General features: G+C 44.3%; 1 protein-coding gene and 1 non-coding gene across 2 annotated transcripts; one reads left to right on the forward strand and one right to left on the reverse strand.

The window, feature by feature from the left end:
• Nucleotides 1-3,367: 3,367 nt before the first annotated feature.
• On the forward strand, nucleotides 3,368-9,199 carry LOC115546615 (zinc finger protein 2 homolog). Its single transcript, XM_030360221.1, has 4 exons — nucleotides 3,368-4,256; nucleotides 4,877-5,154; nucleotides 5,331-5,397; nucleotides 7,627-9,199. The coding sequence occupies exons 1-4, from the start codon at nucleotides 3,950-3,952 to the stop codon at nucleotides 8,769-8,771; spliced, it is 1,797 nt and encodes a 598-aa protein (XP_030216081.1). The 5' UTR covers nucleotides 3,368-3,949; the 3' UTR covers nucleotides 8,772-9,199.
• A 2,377-nt stretch (nucleotides 9,200-11,576) lies between these two features.
• Nucleotides 11,577-11,659, reverse strand: trnal-cag (transfer RNA leucine (anticodon CAG)). The gene has a single exon. It is a non-coding gene; the product is annotated as a tRNA-Leu (tRNA).
• Between the last annotated feature and the right edge of the window lie 3,472 nt (nucleotides 11,660-15,131).

Here is a 15,131-nt window from a genome sequence, read left to right on the forward strand (position 1 = left end):
AATATTAAATTATATACAATATAAGATAAACAATACACTCTAAGATAACTATAAAAAGTAAAATAAAAAGTAAACAGTAAACAATAATTATAATATAATATAAGATAAACAATAAACTCTTAACTAACTAACTATAAAAAGTAATCAAAAAACAGTAAACAGTAAACAATAAACTCTTATCTAATATAGAAAGTAATTTTAGTAATATTATTAGTTATTAATTATTAATATTCTATAAGTAATATTATATATACTAATATATATATTATATTAGTAATATTCTATAAGTATTATTATACTAATATATTATATTATATTAGTAATATTACATGGTTAATCAATGTATTTTTTGGCAGTACTATATTGTGTACATAGCTATTATATATTGTACATAACATATGGCCATATCAACCAGTTCTGGCATATAATTTCTATTTCCTTCTTATTCGTTTTCTTTCAGGACTTCGTTGAGTCCACTGCCACCAGCCCCCCCCACCTCTCCCTCATACTCCTCCACCCCAGGCACCTCTTCCCCCACCCCAGACACCCCTTCCAAGAGGAGAGTGCCAGGGGGCAGGCGAGGCATGAGGAGAGCGAGGCAAAGTTGGCGGAATGGTGGAGAAGATGTGATTCTCCACCATTCTCTCAAAAGCTGAGAGAGAGTGTGTGTGTGTGTGTGTGTGTGTGTGTGTGTGTGTGTGTGTGTGTGTGTTTTTAGGTGTGCGTGTGTGTGTATTTTTAGATGCGTGTGTGTGTATTTTTAGATGTGTGGTTCAGTGTTTCTTATTTAAATAAAGTGTTTATTCTAAAGTGTTCTTGTTCATAACCGATTATTATCTAAGGGTGCACTCACACTAGGCCATCTGTCCGTGGCCGTGGCCGTCTTAGCACCTAACCGTGCTCAAATCTGCCAGTGTGAGTGTGGCCAGTCTGGCTAATACCACCTTTAACATGTAGCTAAGTGACATTCAAAATACAGGTATATTACGAGGGACAAATAGTATTATTATTTTTTTAACACTTTATTTAAACATGCCAATTACAAAATATAAATGGCCTACCATTTCAGGTTAAACATCTTTACAATGGGTCTTGCTCGTTGCCCGAGATAATGGCAGCCATTCTGTCTCTTGTAACATTACCAGGGGTCTGGTTATCTGCTAGGGGGCACGGGGAGGCCATGATGACGTCACAGGGTAGGGTTGTCCCATTTGGTAGGGGATCGGTTAGGGGTAGCAATGAGGGGTAGCAATGAGCATGAGCAATGAGGGTTAGGGTTGAGATGTAGGGTTGAGACAGTGAGCAAAGAAACGGGATTGGGCCTTAAGTAGCTTATTCCTGACAACTTAACAGTGTTCACTATTTGAGAGAAAATTATTGAGGCTTTAAGGAAAAAAAATCCATACCAGTATGGAAAAAAAGTAGAGTTAATGGGGGGCCCTGTTCCAGGGGATTCCCTTTGTCATTCATAACACCCCCTGATCCTCTGCTAGGGGCCTCTTGGATCAGAGCAGGCCCCCTAGGCTGCCCGGCGTCCTAAGGCCCCCTTCTAAACGGGTGAAAACTATATTTTCCTCTCTGTTGTCCTTGGCAGCGTTTTAGGAGTTTCACCGTAATGACGGACTCATTGCAAAAACGCATCTATCTCTATAAACGCTGTGGTACATATTCAAGGCATTTATGTGGCGCTGGTTCTCGGAGTATGCAGAGTATGATAGCCTGCGCGCTGTATACAGTCGAGGAGGAGAAAGAAGTTATTATACCTTGTAGATGGAGCAGAAAATACTTTTTAACGTTCAGTTAGTAATTACTTCTTGTTAAATTTCAAGATAATAATTAAAAAATATGTTTTTCGACGCAATTTTTTGTTTATATATATATATATATATATATATATATATATATTATATATACACTGCTCAAAAAAATAAAGGGAACACTAAGAAATGCCACCCCACACCATTACTGACCCACCGCCAAACCGGTCATGCTGGAGGATGTTGCAGGCAGCAGAACGTTCTCAACGGCGTCTCCAGACTCTGTCGCGTCTGTCACATGTGCTCAGTGTGAACCTGCTTTCATCTATGAAGAGCACAGGGCGCCAGTGGCGAATTTGCCAATCTTGGTGTTCTCTGGCAAATGCCAAACGTCCTGCACGGTGTTGGGCTGTAAGCACAACCCCCACCTGTGGACGTCGGGCCCTCATACCACCCTCATGGAGTCTGTTTCTGACCGTTTGAGCAGACACATGCACATTTGTGGCCTGCTGGAGGTCATTTTGCAGGGCTCTGGCAGTGCTCCTCCTGTTCCTCCTTGCACAAAGGTGGAGGTAGCGGTCCTGCTGCTGGGTTGTTGCCCTCCTACGGCCTCCTCCACGTCTCCTGATGTACTATCCTGTCTCCTGGTACCGCCTCCATGCTCTGGACACTACGCTGACAGACACAGCAAACCTTCTTGCCACAGCTCGTATTGATGTGCCATCCTGGATGAGCTGCACTATCTGAGCCACTTGTGTGGGTTGTAGACTCCGTCTCATGCTACCACTAGAGTGAAAGCACCGCCAGCATTCAAAAGTGACCAAAACATCAGCCAGAAAGCATAGGAACTGAGAAGTGGTCTGTGGTCACCACCTGCAGAACCACTCCTTTATTGGGGGTGTTTTGCTAATTGCCTATCATTTCCACCTGTTGTCTATTCCAGTTGCACAACAGCATGTGAAATTGATAGTCAATCAGTGTTGCTTCCTAAGTGGACAGTTTGATTTCACAGAAGTGTGATTGACTTGGAGTTACATTGTGTTGTTTAAGTGTTCCCTTTATTTTTTTGAGCAGTTTATATGTATATATATGTATATACTGTATATATATATATAACCCAAGATCCCTCAGCGATATGCCTCAAAACAATCAACGTCCTTCAACGCCAACGTCAAAGCCGAGCCCTTTCGGATGCCAGGCCGAAACAACATTTGTCTCACTACGACTCCTTTCAGCGGCCCCTCCTTCTCCTGCAAAATAATAAATAAATAAAACGGCTAATAAAACGCTTGAGGTGGCGTTTTGAAAAGAGAAAAGTTACATTTTATTAGTACATGGTATAGAGAAAATGATGAGCCTTTGATTGATATACAGACATTTTTTGCGGAGACACATTCCTGTTCCCCACTTGTATTGGAGTGAACGGAGATAACTACCTCGGCCCCTTGTATGGGAGTGAACGGAGATAACTACCTCTGGGCCCCTTGTATTGGAGTGAACGGAGTGAACTACCTCTGGGCCCCTTGCATTGGAGTGAACGGAGATAACTACCTCCGGGCACCTTGAATCGACGGACCCGTCTACAGCATGGGTCTACAGCCCGCTTAAACAGCTGCAATACCAGGCTTGGTCGCTGAGCCCCGGTGGATTGCGAAAGTATGCACTGTTCCCGAGGGGGTTGGGTTTACCGGATGACGCGCTGAAACAAAGATGGCTGCGCCCATAGTAAATTAGTTGAGTTGTATATTCTTTGCATTGGTACCACGTTGGTCGTTAATGTCGATTTTGAATGCTCCTAAACACTTAATTACATTTCTGCTTTAATCTGGTCACCAATTTATGCATTGCATGGTATTGTTGGGCATGCAATTCAATGTAAATGTTTGTTTTCAAGCCGGTTTGCTAAAGAGGCTAATGTAGCAAACAACAAATGACAGCCTGCTCCTGCCCTTCGTGGCAAGGGAATAAGAGCACTTCTTGAAATAGGCGAAAATAGCAAAATATTATTTAAATGTAAACGGAGTTACTTTAAATGCTAAGTCGATAACTGATGGATGTTCAGGAGTTCTTTGTAAACCATTTCAGGTTTTGTTGTTACCATATGCAAGTGGTAATAAAGCCTTAATCTTTCAAACTTAGTCCTTCTCGACCGCTCGTATTTTGTTGGGTCTTTATCCACAACAGAGTAAAGTATGTTAATAAACATGTCACCGTGCGGACCAACTTTGGAAGAACAGCTTTCGTCCATAATGGACGTACTTGCGAAAGCTGCTGTATCTGAAATTAGCCAACTGTTTTCGGAAGGCTCGGCTACCCTTCGATTACAAATAACTCGGAGCCTGAAAGAAAACCAAGCGCTGAGGAAAAGGATGAAGGTGATGAGGAGTGAGCTGTTTTCTTTGCGGCTTCAAACGAGATCAAATGCATCGTGTGCGGCAAGTCGTTTTACCCTGGCTCGAGCCAACATCTGCAAACCACAGACTAAACCACAGGGAGATGGTGAGTTACTTGTGTCCCGGCTGTGATAGCCGGATAACAAGACGGTTCAGGAGGCACTATTAGTTGTTACATTTGAAGTAATTGGAAAAGTTGATGATTCAAAAAATGAATAATGACGTTAACCCCATTTCCTGCTCTTTGAATGGTCTTGGATGCGATTCTATGCTGACTGCTAGATTCTACCTGGTGCTCTTTTGAAAAGCATCAGGAAGAGAGCCTTTATGAAACACGAGTCAAACTTGGTAGTTGCATTTCAAAGTTTCCAGTCAGATTTTTTTTTCTGGTTTATAATCTCATCACATCAATTCATTCAAAAGTATACATTTTAGCTGATCAGCAGGGAATGACACGTTGTCGCTTGTTGCCAGAATAGAATAATTGTGCTTGTCTTGCATGTCATGTTCAGATCATTTTGCGCTGGTGTTCGTTCAGTGTCCTCAACCTGGTCAACCGCTTGAGCATTGAGTTGAGGGAGGGGGGCTCCCAAACTCTGAATCTTTGTCTGCACTAGTACACATTTTGAACCCTCTGTGTCAATGTTACATAGATTTAAATAGTTTCTTTCTTGTCTCCTTTTCTGCAAAACAGTCACTTTCTGTCATTTTTCCCCCTCTCTTCAGAACACTGCGATGTCTTTGGAGACCGCAGCACACAGCGCGACACCACCTCAGAGAGTCTTCACGCCCCGGGCTCCTCCCACATGTCCAGTCACAGCGAGGAGCTGAGGATCCTGAGCGTCTATGGAAAAGGGGAGGGCCCACTGGCGCTCGACGGCTATGACACCCTCTTTACCGCGTCCAAACGGGAGGCCAAGAACTCTCTGTCTGCAGATCACAGCGTGGACAAGGGCCTTGAGTGCGGCGAGCAGCTGGTCCGCCACGAGGAGCTGACTGTGCAGGTTGGAAATCATCTTCTCATTCACCATCCAAAAGAGAGGCTTCCTCTGCTACTACTCCAGCACACACCCATAAAAAGCACCCACCTTCATGATTCAATCTGTCGTTAGCGGGTATTGACAACTATTCTGTGCTAATGAAAGAATTTGTCTTATGTGTGTTCCCTTTATGTGGGAAGCAGCAGACCACAGACACCACTTTAATCAAGGATGAAGAGGATATTGGTGGAGGCATGCCCGCTGTAGGTTAGTAATACATATTGCATTTATGCAAAAAAGCAAGAAAACGACCTGGATCAACTGAGAATGTACCCGTTTCTACCTGCGCTAAAAAGCCTGGTCCTCCTTTGAAAACGCATCATGACCAGAGCCCTGCTAAAACACAAGGACTACTTATAAAGTTTATAGTGGAATGATTGACATGGGTGTAACGACGATACATGTATTAGTATTGAACCAGAATCGCATTTCCATGAGTCAGGGGGATAATAAACAAACACGTTATCCGCGAGGTATTTCTGGACAACGGCGAAGGCTTCGTTTATTGAAGAAAATGTTGTACAAAAGTTTGCCGTCCGCCTTGGACATCCAGTTTAACCCCCCCCCCCACCATTAGGGTACTGTCGGCGGTGGAAACGTGAGCCATAACTGAGCTGCGCCGATCAGCACCTTCACTACTCCACCAAGACGCACCGAACCGACCCGCACCCTCCGGTGGGAATGCGCAAATTCTCTGTACTTTGCACCTTCATGAATAAGACATGTTGAATTTTCCGTTAAATAACTGATTGTCTTATTTTGTTTACAAGTTACGGATGGAGTTTGGAGGTGATGTGGGGTACTTATTGTTTACATCTTAGATTACACAGTTCAGGCTGTTGCAGCTAGCTCAGGGGAGAGACTGTATGACACTAGGGGCCCTATTTTAACGGTCTGAAGCGCAAGTGAGAAGCGCAATGCGCAAGTAGCTTTGTGGGCGGTTCTATGGCGATGTTGCTATATTTCCGGCGCATGATTAACTCCTGCGCCCGGCGCTAATCTGAAAAGGGTTGGTCTGAAGTAGCCAAATTACCCGTAGGTGTGGTTTGGGTGTAACGTGCAATAGACCAATGAGAGCGCCATCTCCCATCCCCTTTAAGAGCAATGAGCGCATTTGAATCTGACAAGTTGATATTTTGACAGCGCGTTTGAGGTCTCCGATGAGACAGATGCATGACGACATGAATTTCAAACTTCAAATGGCTTAGTTTATGCCCAAATAATATGGGCTAATTCACACATGGAATAGCGTTTTCTTCCACAACTTCAGAAACACTGAGTCCTCAAATAAATTTCAGCAAAGAAAACTTAACACACAAATGATATGCGGTAACTCTGGTTCTATTTAATGATGTATACAATACAGTAACCAACATCGTTTCTTACCAGTATTCTATGCATTATCGACTTGTGTTGCTAATATGCATGTGTCCCCCCGTTAATATACATTGCCATGGACTGAATTATGCGTTACGTGTTCAGTTTACGTGTGTTTAAACAGATCGACGCACACACGAGCGCCCGATTCATTCGTTATTTTACACATACACACACGCGCCCCCGCATTCATTCATTCTTTTACACATACACACCCGCGCCCGCATTCATTCAATCTTTTTAACACTCGCTCGCGTAAAACAATGTTTTCTCACGATCAAATACTCATCAATCCTAAAAGTTATGGGCTTTGACACAATGTCTGTGTCAAGACAATATGTGTTTGCTGCACGGTGTTTGCAGATGCATTGATTTAAAAGTACAACTTATTATCGCTGTATCAGCTGTTCAAATAATTTACCAAGTGCCTAGGTAGATGAGAGAAGCAAAGTGTGCAAAAGCAACATTATGCATGCGCCCTAAAAAAGCATCTGAACAACGCGCCACTGACTTTAAACCAGGTATTTCCTGGGTGGCACAATTGTTTTCTGAAACAAAAAAATAGCACTAGGGAACGTTTGCACCAGAACACGCCTCCTCCTTTCGCCGAACCGTCCCTTGGGGTGCAAGATCCCTAATTTACAGGCGCGTGGCGGTGGAGGGAAAAGAACGCTCTGCGCCAGTTGCAAACTGGCAATGACATGCGTCAGTGTAGAAAGTCAATTGCGCGGGATGCAAGATAGGGCCCTAGGTGGTACAACCTGAGACAATAAAAAAAGAACTGCCTTCTGCATTTTAGTTTTTTCTTTTCCCTGGTATGAACCAGGGCGGTATGAACCGAACAGTGACTACAGTGTACCGTTACACCCCTAATTCCCAATATAACTACAGTTTTGGTAAAATGGGTGATAGGAAAACAGATAGCCTGGGTTGTCTTTATGACCTCCCCACATCTTTAAAAGGGGGAGAAGTAGCAGTGCTATGTCTCAAATGGATACATACTGTATAGCTTCATGCAAATTAATTAACACAATTACATTGTCTTTTCTCCCTCTGCAGAAGACTGCGTTGACTTTGGTGACTGCAGCACACAACATGACGCCACCTTGAATAGTCTACATGTGGACGCCTCTGGCTCTTCCCACATGTCAAGTCACAACGGAGAGCTGCGGATCCTGAGTGTCTATGGAAAAGGGGAAGAACCACTGGCGGTTGATGGCCATGACAACCTCTTCACCGCGTTCGAACCGGAGGCTCTGAGCTCGCTGTCCGCAGAACGCAGCGTTGCAAAGAGCCTGGAGCGTGGAGAGCAGCTGGTCCACCGTGAGGAGCTGACCGGGCATCGGGGCAGCGGCAAGGACCGGCCCGGTGTGTTGTCTGTTGAGGGTTTTCCAGAAAATACCAATTTGACCATCCACATGCGTACCCATACCGGCGAGAAGCCGTACGGCTGCGACCAATGCACAAAGCGCTTCCAAATGAAAGGCAGCCTGAAGATCCACCTGAGGACTCACTCCGGGGAGAAGCCCTACAGTTGTGAGCAATGCGTGAAGCGCTTCAATCAGAGCTCCGACCTGAAGGTTCACATGTGGACTCACTCCAGGGAGAAGCCCTACAGGTGTGACCAATGCGTGAAGAGCTTCACTAAGAGCTCCAACCTGAAGATCCACATGAGGACTCACTCCGGGGAGAAGCCCTACAGGTGTGACCAATGCATGAAGAGCTTCGGGCGGTGCTCCAGCCTGAAGTGCCACATGAGGACTCACTCAAGGGAGAAGCCCTACAGATGTGACCATTGCGTGAGGTGCTTCAGTCATAGCTCCGACCTGAAGATCCACATGAAGACTCACTCCGGGGAGAAGCGCTACAGGTGTGACCAATGCATGAAGTGCTTCGGACAGAGCTCTCACCTGAAGAACCACATGAGGATACACTCTGGGGAGAAGCCTTACAGGTGTGACCAATGTGTGAAGAGCTTCAGTCAGAGCTCCAGCCTGAAGTCCCACCTGAGGACTCACTCCGGGGAGAAGCCCTACAGGTGTAACCAATGCGTGAAGCGCTTCAGTCATAGCTCCGACCTGAAGATCCACATGAGGACTCACTCCGGGGAGAAGCCCTACAGGTGTGACCAATGCATGAAGTGCTTCGGACAGAGCTCTCACCTGAAGAGCCACATGAGGACTCACTCTGGGGAGAAGCCCTGAAGGTGCAACGCCAGCCTCAGCGACCCTAGCAATTTGCGTTGGCACATGCTGAAGCCCAGAGGCAATTGGGTGCTTTGACACGGGTAACGGGACGTTTTGATTGAAACCTCTATCCTGTATTCGTTGAAATGACTGCTGTAGATTTTCCTTTCTTCATGATTATAGATGCTCTCCAACTTTTCATTTGATTTCTGTTTTTATTGTTCTAAATAATTAACCCTTTAACTGCCGCACCAAGAAAGCTGCTATGTAAAAAATATTTTTTTGCATTTTGTATTCCCTTGGGTTGATAATAATCAGAATAAAATGTATTTTTTTCAAAAGAACCCACAGTTCTTTAAATATCAGCCTCTACCAAACGGTTGAGATGTCACTTAATGGTTAAAGTACCGGAACTCTGACAAATACAACAAATAGTAGAAAAAATCTAATATTTTACCATTGGATCCAGTTTATTTTTATATTGTCAGTATTGCAAAACACACAGGAGAAAAATTGCACCTCCAACATATCTCATTACACTTCCACTGTGTGGTGGTGCAACAGCACAATTATTTTGGGGGCGAAAATGCACGTTTCTAGTTGAATGCTAAGCTTGTTTGCATTTAAACATTAGAAAACAATGCAAAAACTGGGAAACATTTGAAAACACAAGGAAACATTACACTTTTGATATTCTTTATCTCAACACCACTCATCTCTAGTGGGGCAACGGCACCAATGCAGCAGCTCCATGCTCTTTGAGCATTAGATCCACTATTTTTTCTTTTTGAGGAGAAATACCCACATTTCTAGTAGTATACTATGCAGCATTGCTGGTTTGCATTTAAACATTGGAAAACAATGCAAAAACAGGAACACATTGTAAAAGACACACACATTTCAACAACACAACTCATCGGTGTTGTAGTGCAACAGCACCAATGCTTTTTGAGCATCAGATCCACTTTACTTCTGGTGGTATGCTGCAAAGCATTCCTGGTTTACAGACAAACACAGGAAAATTGCATTTCTGACATTTCCATCTTGACACACCCTTCGGACAGAGGTTGCATCGCCCCCGCTTGTCACTGTGAAGTGGCCACTGTCCCATGTTGTCATAGCCCACATCTGGTTGGGGTTTTGGTCGTGAGGGTCGTGGGGTGTATTTTTGATTCTCTGGTGGGGGAGAGCTGGATGTTGGTCGGCCAACTTTGGTTGCATACTTGTTGACTTTGATCAGACTGTGGGCGACTGCCAGGCGAAACCTTTTTAGACACAAGGGTTTCTCGTTCAGTAGGCCAAAGTCCCTTTTGTAGACCAGCCAGGAATTGGCGATGCACAAGTCAAGGATGTATCCGAAGAGGGGAAAGTACCATCTCCTTGACTTGACTGGGGTCTTGTACAGGTGCACTAGCATGCCGGACAGAACAATCCCTCCCATATGCTCATCATAGACAGGGATGAGTGATGGGCATGCGACGGCAGTCTTCTATGGAGTCAGTTTCCTGCCATAATTCAAACCTGAAAAAAAAAGTTTCAAAGGCTTGTAAGTCTGGGTTTGAAAACTCAACACCTTGTAAAAAAGGTTTTGCAACACCGAAAAAAGAGATTATAACCTGAAAAAAAATAAAACTAAAATTCAAACATCTGTAAACATGATTTTGTGTTCTATTTTATCTTCTTCATCATTTTCACCAACACATTTTCAAAGTTCAAACAATTTCACCAGCGCATTTGCAGAGTTTCAAATCTGGCACTGTTCTAACAGTGTATTTCATTGTTGCCCGGTTTTGAAACCTTGTAAATGGGATTCTGCAAACAGGTGTTCATACATTGAGAAATACGTTTTGAAAGGTTGAATATTTAGTTTTAAAAACTTGTAAAGGTGTACGTTTACGACATTGCAACGTATTTTTTCAGAACTGACTTTTCAGCACTGACTTTTCAGAGATTTGACCACACAGGCGCAAGCTTTGAGTCACGTGAATATTGGCAGTGTTCTGACGCCACTCGTTTTGAAACTCCTGACAGTCGAATCTGAAAAAAAAAAAAAACGTTCCTGGGGACGGGACCATTTAGCTCTAAACCTATTGGTTGCTCTCGGCTGACGTACATTCCAATCACATATGCCGTTCACCGGGCTGTGCGTGATTGACAGTGCTCTGCCGATGACACGAATAACAAGCGACTTTCGCGGTTGATTTTGATTTGCATTTTCTGGAACCAATAGCTGTGTTCGAAATCGTTCCCTATAGACTCGTTCCCTATTCCCTATATAGTGTACATGATATAGTGCACTATATAGGGAATAGGGAACGAGAATTTGGACACTACGCTGAACATTTCTAAACGTCATTTGCGTCAGTAAATGCGCCGGGTATTTGTGTGACGCAGACAGATGCGCCCACATCATGTAAACAAACCGGTCACTCACGACGAAAGCTGGAGGTTGTATTGATGTTGAATGTTACATTTCCTTGTTTAATTAATTTTGAATGTTAAATATTCTATGTCAAATCACAAATAAATTGTTGACATTTCTAAACGAAAGCCGGAGACTCCATCATTAAATGTATTCGTTTTCGCGGTTATATTTCAAACCCAGACTTACAAGCCTTTGAAGCTTTTTTTTTTCAGGTTTGAATTATGGCAGGAAACTGACTCCAGACAGAGGCCGCTGTCACTGTAACTGTGCTTTGATACATAAATAATTTACTTATATCTCAATTACTATTTCAAATTATAGCAGATATATTGGATATGTTGGCAGTTGGGTCTTCACAGCTGAGGCAAACATTTGTTGCTGAATCATTCAACAAAGAATGTCTGAAGTGGGATTCGAACCCACGCCTCCAGGGGAGACTGCGACCTGAACGCAGCGCCTTAGACCGCTCGGCCATCCAGACATGTAGGGAACATCGTATGTACCCTATTTTAAATCCACTATATAGTGGACCACTGAGAATTCGAACACCCTACAAAATGGCGTGCACCCTATTTAGTGCACTACATCCATGATAGGGAACGATTTCGAACACAGCTTCTCATCTCCATAGGACGCGACTAGCAAGGACGCGTCCTAGCAAGGCTGCAGCCTTCACTTTGGGAAACAGCCATGGTTCCAGAAAATGCAAATCAAAATCAACCGCGAAAGTCGCTTGTTATTCGTGTCACCGGCAGAGCACTGTCAATCACGCACAGCCCGGTGAACGGCACATGTGATTGGAATGTACGTCAGCCGAGGGCAACCAATAGGTTTAGAGCTAAATGGTCCCGCCCCCAGGAACGGTTCTTTTTTTTCAGATTCGACTGTGAGGAGTTTCAAAACGAGTGGCGTCAGAACACTGCCAATATTCACGTGACTCAAAGCTTGCGCCTGTGTGGTCAAATCTCTGAAAAGTCAGTGCTGAAAAGTCAGTTCTGAAAAATACGTTGCAATGTCGTAAACGTACACCTTTACAAGTTTTTAAAACTAAATATTCAACCTTTCAAAACGTATTTCTCAATGTATGAACACCTGTTTGCAGAATCCCATTTACAAGGTTTCAAAACCGGGCAACAATGAAATACACTGTTAGAACAGTGCCAGATTTGAAACTCTGCAAATGCGCTGGTGAAATTGTTTGAACTTTGAAAATGTGTTGGTGAAAATGATGAAGAAGATAAAATAGAACACAAAATCATGTTTACAGATGTTTGAATTTTAGTTTTATTTTTTTTCAGGTTATAATCTCTTTTTTCAGTGTTGCAAAACCTTTTTTACAAGGTGTTGAGTTTTCAAACCCAGACTTACAAGCCTTTGAAACTTTTTTTTTCAGGTTTGAATTATGGCAGGAAACTGACTCCATAGTCTTCGCCTTAAGGTACGGCCACACCAACCGCGTTGCTCGCGTTAGGGGCGTTGAAAATCGGCATTTTTGCATAGGGAACCATTGGTTTAGGCGCGGTACACGCGTTGAAGCGTTGAAGCGTTGCGTTGGGGGCGTTAGGCGCGGCAGTTGCACGTAATTACGCACGTAAACGCAGTAACGCGCCCATCGCACCAACGCCCGGAGTTCAGAAAATTGAACTTTCAACGCTCCAACGCGTGACGCTTAGCCGCGGTAGCCAATCAGCGTGGAGCTTGACCCGACGTCACTGGCAGAGAGTAGTGAGCTTGCACAGAAGCATACGGCCGACATCTTCCTTTTTTCTGGGTGGAAATAGTAACATAGTTACGCCATTAAATGCGTTTATGGAAACATTTCTAGCGAGAAATGTGCATTTTACTTTCATAATGTTCGCTCGGTGAATGTGAAGGATGTTTGGTTTGATAGTTATGACGAAGAGGGAACGCTCCGTTCACTTGCATGGACAGAGTCTCTGGTTGCTAAGCAACCTCAACGTCTTGGCGGACTGCTTCTCTGCTGATCAACACTACGAATGCTGGAAACACACCAGACACACCATGTGAAGTTATTTAACCCGATTATTGTTATTTATATCCGAGATTATTTAATCTAACCCGATCTAAACTCTATCACCCAAACACGGCGGCGTTTGGGTTTCCTACCTCGGACTCCAGCGCAGCCACTGCCGACATTTTTCTTTATTCTGGGTGGAAATAGTTACATAGTTACGCCATTAAATGCGTTTATGGAAGCATTTTTAGCGAGAAATGTGCATTTTACTTTCATAATGTTCGCTCAGTGAATGTGAAGGATGTTTGGTTTGATAGTTATGACGAAGAGGGAACGCTCCGTTCACTTGCATGGACATGGACTCATCTAGCTGCGTTGGCGCGTTGACGCGTTGGAAGCGTTGAACCACCACACACTGGTCAAGCGTCAGGTTAGGCGCGTTACTCGCGTTGTCCAACGCGAGTAACGCGGTTGGTGTGGCCGCACCATTATGGTGCGGCCACACCAACCGCGTTACTCGCGTTGGACAACGCCTAACCTGACGCTTGACCAGTGTGTGGTGGTTCAACGCTTCCAACGCGTCAACGCGCCAACGCAGCTAGATGAGTCCATGTCCATGCAAGTGAACGGAGCGTTCCCTCTTCGTCATAACTATCAAACCAAACATCCTTCACATTCACTGAGCGAACATTATGAAAGTAAAATGCACATTTCTCGCTAAAAATGCTTCCATAAACGCATTTAATGGCGTAACTATGTAACTATTTCCACCCAGAATAAAGAAAAATGTCGGCAGTGGCTGCGCTGGAGTCCGAGGTAGGAAACCCAAACGCCGCCGTGTTTGGGTGATAGAGTTTAGATCGGGTTAGATTAAATAATCTCGGATATAAATAACAATAATCGGGTTAAATAACTTCACATGGTGTGTCTGGTGTGTTTCCAGCATTCGTAGTGTTGATCAGCAGAGAAGCAGTCCGCCAAGACGTTGAGGTTGCTTAGCAACCAGAGACTCTGTCCATGCAAGTGAACGGAGCGTTCCCTCTTCGTCATAACTATCAAACCAAACATCCTTCACATTCACCGAGCGAACACTATGAAAGTAAAATGCACATTTCTCGCTAGAAATGTTTCCATAAACGCATTTAATGGCGTAACTATGTTACTATTTCCACCCAGAAAAAAGGAAGATGTCGGCCGTATGCTTCTGTGCAAGCTCACTACTCTCTGCCAGTGACGTCGGGTCAAGCTCCACGCTGATTGGCTACCGCGGCTAAGCGTCACGCGTTGGAGCGTTGAAAGTTCAATTTTCTGAACTCCGGGCGTTGGTGCGATGGGCGCGTTACTGCGTTTACGTGCGTAATTACGTGCAACTGCCGCGCCTAACGCCCCCAACGCAACGCTTCAACGCTTCAACGCGTGTACCGCGCCTAAACCAATGGTTCCCTATGCAAAAATGCCGATTTTCAACGCCCCTAACGCGAGCAACGCGGTTGGTGTGGCCGTAGCATTAAGGTGCGGCCACACCAACCGCGTTACTCGCGTTGGACAACGCGAGTAACGCGCCTAACCTGACGCTTGACCAGTGTGTGGTGGTTCAACGCTTCCAACGCGTCAACGCGCCAACGCAGCTAGATGAGTCCATGTCCATGCAAGTGAACGGAGCGTTCCCTCTTCGTCATAACTATCAAACCAAACATCCTTCACATTCACTGAGCGAACATTATGAAAGTAAAATGCACATTTCTCGCTAAAAATGCTTCCATAAACGCATTTAATGGCGTAACTATGTAACTATTTCCACCCAGAATAAAGAAAAATGTCGGCAGTGGCTGCGCTGGAGTCCGAGGTAGGAAACCCAAACGCCGCCGTGTTTGGGTGATAGAGTTTAGATCGGGTTAGATTAAATAATCTCGGATATAAATAACAATAATCGGGTTAAATAACTTCACATGGTGTGTCTGGTGTGTTTCCAGCATTC

This window comes from Gadus morhua, chromosome 7 (assembly GCF_902167405.1).
Source record: "Gadus morhua chromosome 7, gadMor3.0, whole genome shotgun sequence".
Lineage (NCBI taxonomy): Eukaryota > Metazoa > Chordata > Actinopteri > Gadiformes > Gadidae > Gadus > Gadus morhua.

Bases quoted from the DNA above. Each gene is read 5' to 3' on its own strand.
- LOC115546615 (XM_030360221.1), top strand. From the start codon at position 3,950: ATGTTAATAAACATGTCACCGTGCGGACCAACTTTGGAAGAACAGCTT. The intron at 4,257-4,876 runs GTGAGTTACTTG...CCCTCTCTTCAG, and splicing joins GACTAAACCACAGGGAGATG to AACACTGCGATGTCTTTGGA. The intron at 5,398-7,626 runs GTTAGTAATACA...CTCCCTCTGCAG, and splicing joins TGGAGGCATGCCCGCTGTAG to AAGACTGCGTTGACTTTGGT.